The sequence below is a fragment of the Echinops telfairi genome, unplaced genomic scaffold (assembly GCF_000313985.2).
Source record: "Echinops telfairi isolate 266 unplaced genomic scaffold, ASM31398v2 ScPeMD7_37;HRSCAF=141, whole genome shotgun sequence".
Classification (NCBI taxonomy): domain Eukaryota; kingdom Metazoa; phylum Chordata; class Mammalia; order Afrosoricida; family Tenrecidae; genus Echinops; species Echinops telfairi.
In genome coordinates this window covers 335,965-340,936 of record NW_022103935.1, presented here as the reverse complement: position 1 = coordinate 340,936, position 4,972 = coordinate 335,965, and the positions used below count along the sequence as shown (strand labels likewise).

Below are 4,972 nucleotides of genomic sequence, written 5' to 3'. Positions count from 1 at the left end.
GGGACTATGTGTTCGTGACCAGCCTCAACCAGAAGCCCCAGAAGCAAGATCGCCTGCACAAGCTGCTGGAGAAGTTGGCCAGAAAGGGCTTCCAGTACAAGGTGGGCTACCTGGAGGCCAGGCCATTGGGGGAGGTGGCCTGGTGAGTGGGTGGGCAAGTACCGAGGTAAGACCAGGGTCTCTCCCGGCCCGTTTCCAGGAGATGCAGTGCCAGCGTAAGAAGTACTTCGCTATCCGAGCCAAGGACACGCCCTTCCTGCAGCACTGCCAACTGCTCATGGCGCCCGAGGGGCCTGCGCGCCAGGCCCAGCTCGCCACGGACTCCACGCTAGAAACCACACGGTGGGTGGTGCTAGCCCTGTGTGTGGGGGTCTTGTTGTTGTCTGGGGGGCGGGCGGCGCCTCTCTGCGGGCCTTTTTCCTTTTTTTGGGGTTGGTTTCCCTGATGAGGTTGCTGGGGACCTCCAGGGGAGGGCAAGGTTCTGAAGGCCAGGCAGGCCAGGGTTTCTCTGGGGACATAGGACCCCAGGGGTGGGATTCTGAGGGACAGATGGGCTGGGTCCCTTCCGGGGACACGGAACGCCAAGGCGGGAGCTGTGTGGCTGGCAGTCGGGAGAGGCTGAGAGAACCCCAGCCTCATGTTAGAGGCTGGCCAGGTGTTCTGAGAGCAGTCTGAGCGGGGAGCGCAGGGAGGGCAGAGCGCAGGGGTGGCAGGTGGAGGGCCCCGCTGGGGAGGGGATGCTGGCTGGCAGCTGGGCTCTAGCCGGCCTAAGCCTGGCCCCCTGAATCTCAGGATCCGCCTTATCTACACCTTCATCGAGGGCAGCGCAAAGACTGACGACGGTGAGGAGGGACTGCCCTTGGGTGGGGGACTTCGGCTTCCTGTGGGGGCCTCGGTGCTGACCCACACACTCTCGGCAACCCCCAGAGGACTTCTGTAAGTTGAAGAAGGCCCGGGTCTTTGAGGACGGGTTTTTCTTGCACACGATGCTGGCTGGCCCCCAGGAGGGGCCTGGAGAGGGACCTGCAGGTGGGCTGAGCCCACAGCTCTTGAAGACGGAGGAGAAACTGAGGAAGTGGGCCCAGTGGAGAAATATGTTCCAGAGGCAGCCGGTCGATGCTATCAGGTAACACACCTGTGTCCACATTGAACCTGCCTTTCAGTAGATAGACCCCCACCCCCTCTCTCCCACATATTGACATTCCTGGTCCCATCCCTCTGCCCCTGGTGCGCACCCCTGTGGAAGTGGGCCTTGACCCCCACATCCTGACCTATCCCCCCACCTGAGGAGGTGGGTCCTGACGGTCCCTGCTCGCCTCAGGGACTACTTTGGTGAGAAGGTGGCACTGTACTTCGCCTGGCTTAGCTGGTACACGTGGATGCTGGTGCCCGCGGCAGTGGCCGGTCTCATAGTCTTCCTGAGCGGCTTCGCCCTGTTCAATGCCAGCCAAATCAGGTGCGCTGGGCTGGGGCCTAGAGCCCAGGCTGTGGTCACAAGGAGGGGCTGGGGGTCAGGGGCCTGTGTCTGGAGCTGGCCCCAGTTCTGCCCTTGTGCCCACCAGCAAGGAGATCTGTGAGGCCCACGACATCATCCTGTGTCCCCAGGGAGACCACCTCCACCAGGCCCAGCGGCTTTCAGACACCTGCACCTTCGCCAAGGTTGGCTGCCACTGGGGGAGGGGGACCCAGCCAGGATGCCAGTGAACCAGCCTGGGGTCCTGGTCCCCCTCCTGGGTGTGGTGTATTGGAAATCTCCCAGCCTGCACCTGACGCCCCGCCCCACCCCCAGCTCACCCACCTCTTTGACAACGAGGGCACCGTGGTGTTTGCCAACTTCATGGCTCTCTGGGGTGAGTCACTGCCGGCCCTTGGGAGACATGGGCCCCTGATGTCCTGAGTGTTCAGCCCCCACCCACACTACAGGGCGCTGGCCACTCCCACACCCACCCGGGACAGTCACGACAGCTCCTTGCTCCTGGGTTGCAGCCACCGTGTTCCTGGAAGTCTGGAAATGGAAGCAGGCCTGTGTGACACATCGCTGGAATCTGAGTGGCTGGGACCAGGATGAGGTGAGAAGCCCATGGCCAACACCCAGGCGTGCATCGTGTCTGAGCATGTGGGTGCCACGTGTGTGCGCTGAGGCGCAGTGTCTGGTGTGCATCCCGCAGGAGGAGATGATGATGATGAAGATGAGCTGCCCCCAGAGGCGCTGCAGCTTTCAATGGCACTCCTTGCTGCGAAACGCTGTCGTCCTCCTCCTGTCTCTCTTCATGGTACTCCTCCCTGCCCTCCAGCGCCGCTCCCTTCCTGTCGCCCCTGCACCGCCAGCGCCCCTCACCTGGTCCCGGCCCCCCCAGATCTGTGTCATGATCGGCATGGCTCACGTCCTGGTTGTCTACCGTGTCCTGGCTGCGGCCCTCTTCAGCCACTGGGCCTCACCCCTGCTGGCAGGGCATGTGACCACCGCTGTGGTGGTCTCGGGGGCCCTTGTGCACTATGTGACCATCGTCATCATGACCAAGGTGGGCTGCAGAGGGGGTGGGGGGGTGAGGCACCATCCAGGTTCAGGCTGAGCCCTGTCCTCTGCACCCCACCCACTTGCAGATCAACAGGTGTGTGGCCCTGAAGCTCAGTGAGTATGGTAAGCACACTCCTGTCCTGGTCCAGGCCCTACAGGCTTCTGGGATGGGTCTGGGCAGAGGCCTGGACAAGGATTCTGGGGCAGGTGGGGTGGACCCTTCCTGCAGTCCCCAAGCCCCCTTACCCAACTCACCCCGTGCTCTGAACTGAGGCCTAGTGCCCTGTGGGGCAGTAGTACTGCTGTACATCTCTCCAAGTATATAGCAGGGGACTGGCCAGATTGGGACCAGCCTGCATCTCTTCCAGAGTGGCCCAGAACCTTCTCAGATTTCCAGAGCAAGGTCACGGTCAAATTCTTCATGCTCCAGTTTTTTGCCCATTTCTCCTCCCTCATCTACATCGCCTTCATGGGCGCCACTGAGACACTGGCGCCCAGAGCAAGTCCGAGGGAGGGACGGGCCAGCGCCCCAAGCCCAGGCTGGAGAGAGGGGCCCCCGCTGACAGCACTCAGCCTCTTCTGGGGTTTCCTGTGAGGTCCGTGGTGCACCCGCCCCGCTGCGCAGACCACTCCCCCCACACTGAGCGTGTGTGGGGCATCTCCCCTATCTGCCTGGGGGAGGCCTGGTTCATTCATTTGTAATTTTCTTTCCCCCTCCTCCCTGTGGTCTATTAGTTTCTTTTCGTCTGAAAACCCTTTCCTTCAGTCTCTCTAACAGGGGTGTCATGTAGTATTTGTCTTTGTGGGACCGGCTGGCTCTCTCCGTACAGAGCCCCGTGCCTTGTCCATGGCAGCAGGTGGAGGACGGTCCCATCGTCGTCACCACTCTGTAGCGGTGCGCAGTGGGAGTGTCTGTGTGCATCAGCGCTGACCTGCCCAGCCCTCCATCGACGGGCACGGAGGGGGTTCCCAGCTCTTGCTGTTGTGCACAGTGCTGCGTGCACCCTGGGTCCGCACGGATCTCTCTCTGCTCGTGTTTTGCTCCGTGTTTGCTCCCGGCGTCCCCCCGGAGAGATGGCTGGTCCTGGTGTTTCTGTTCCCATTTGGGGAGGCGGTGCCACACTGCTTTCCACAGCAGGTGTGCTGCTCAGCCTGCTGCCCTGGGATTTAGCTTCTGGTTGTAGGCCATCTGGGAGCCATTCCCGGGAGACATGGCTTGAGTAGTGACTCAGGTCCCACCCCTGCTGGGACAAAGGGCGGCATTCTGGGTGTTGGTATGGATGCTTCAGTTCAGCCCTGGGGGTCAGAGTCCTGATCCGTCCCACCTGTCTGGGCTTTAGGGTAGAACCAGGCTCCCTGCCATTTCCAGCCCTCACGAGTGCCCACATTTCTTGCCTTATGACCCCTCTATCCACTGCAATGCCAGCACCAGCTTCAGGGGGGCATCCACAAGTTTGGGCAGGTGGGCACAGCCACAGCGCACAGGCCCCAGGACTGAGGGCCAGGCTCACTGTTCTGCAGGTCACAGACACAGCCCACACGTGGGGTCCCTCCACTCAACCTCGTCCTGCCAGTCATTGGGCCTCTGTTCATTGGTGGCCTTGTCGCTGGCCTTGTCCAGCCTCTCTAGCTGTTCAGCCTGCTGCCTGGTGGCACTGAGGCCTGTCCAGGGCTTTGTCCTGCACGCCCACTACAAGGTTGGACTTGACGCAGCCTCCAGCCCACCCAGAATCCCTCTATATTGCAATCTGGCATATGACCGTATTTCCTGAAATAGTAATTGTCCCTCAAGGCCCCGCTCCACAGCCCCTCGCCCATGGGCAGCCGTCGCCACAGCTGCTTGCTTCAGCCTCCAGCCGGGCCAGCAGCGCATGCAGGGCCGGGACAGTTCGCTCTGGTGGAAGCGTCTGTGGCTGCGAGTTTACATGTTCCCATCAGGCCACGATGCTTCAGTCTGTGAGGAAACGGAGGTGCCACACGTGGGACGCTCCCACGAGCAGTTTGAGACCTTCAGACGAGGAGATGCCTTGTGCTTCCGTGGGGCGGGGGCAGCCTGTTGGGGCAGTGCTCTTGCACGCCTGAGCGGGGCCAGGTCCAGGCTCTGTGCCCAAGTGTGGGGACAGAAGAGGCCGTGCTCCTGCGCACGGAGACGTGTCCTGGGATATGAGTGGGGGCTGGTGAGCGGTGTGGTGACTGCCCTGTGGAATGTTGGCCATGCTTCTGCCCTGTCCCCCACCCCTGTCCCACTGAAGACCCTCCTCCCACACCTCCCTCCTCCCCCAGGATCAACGGCCACCCTGGGAAGTCTGTGCGCCTCGCAGGGCTGTGGAAGCTGGAGGAGGTCTGTCTGCCCAGGGGGCCACTGGGCACCGCTGACCAGTCCTCCCAGCCTGCTGCCTGCCTGCCTGCCCCTCAGCCCCACCTTGAGTGTCCCTGAGCCCTGCTCCCAGACAC

General features: G+C 62.1%; 1 protein-coding gene across 1 annotated transcript in view; it reads left to right on the top strand.

The window, feature by feature from the left end:
• Window positions 1-264: 264 nt before the first annotated feature.
• LOC101645818 (anoctamin-9) overlaps window positions 265-4,972 on the top strand; it is a 7,752-nt gene continuing 3,044 nt past the window's right edge. Inside the window, exons 1-12 of the mRNA XM_004717188.2 lie at window positions 265-342; window positions 793-842; window positions 928-1,126; window positions 1,322-1,456; window positions 1,563-1,659; window positions 1,790-1,850; window positions 1,987-2,069; window positions 2,169-2,273; window positions 2,358-2,522; window positions 2,605-2,641; window positions 2,887-2,989; window positions 4,793-4,859. Coding sequence (XP_004717245.2) covers window positions 278-342; window positions 793-842; window positions 928-1,126; window positions 1,322-1,456; window positions 1,563-1,659; window positions 1,790-1,850; window positions 1,987-2,069; window positions 2,169-2,273; window positions 2,358-2,522; window positions 2,605-2,641; window positions 2,887-2,989; window positions 4,793-4,859 — 1,167 coding nt within the window. The 5' untranslated portion in view covers window positions 265-277. The remainder of the gene's footprint in view (window positions 343-792; window positions 843-927; window positions 1,127-1,321; window positions 1,457-1,562; window positions 1,660-1,789; window positions 1,851-1,986; window positions 2,070-2,168; window positions 2,274-2,357; window positions 2,523-2,604; window positions 2,642-2,886; window positions 2,990-4,792; window positions 4,860-4,972) is intronic.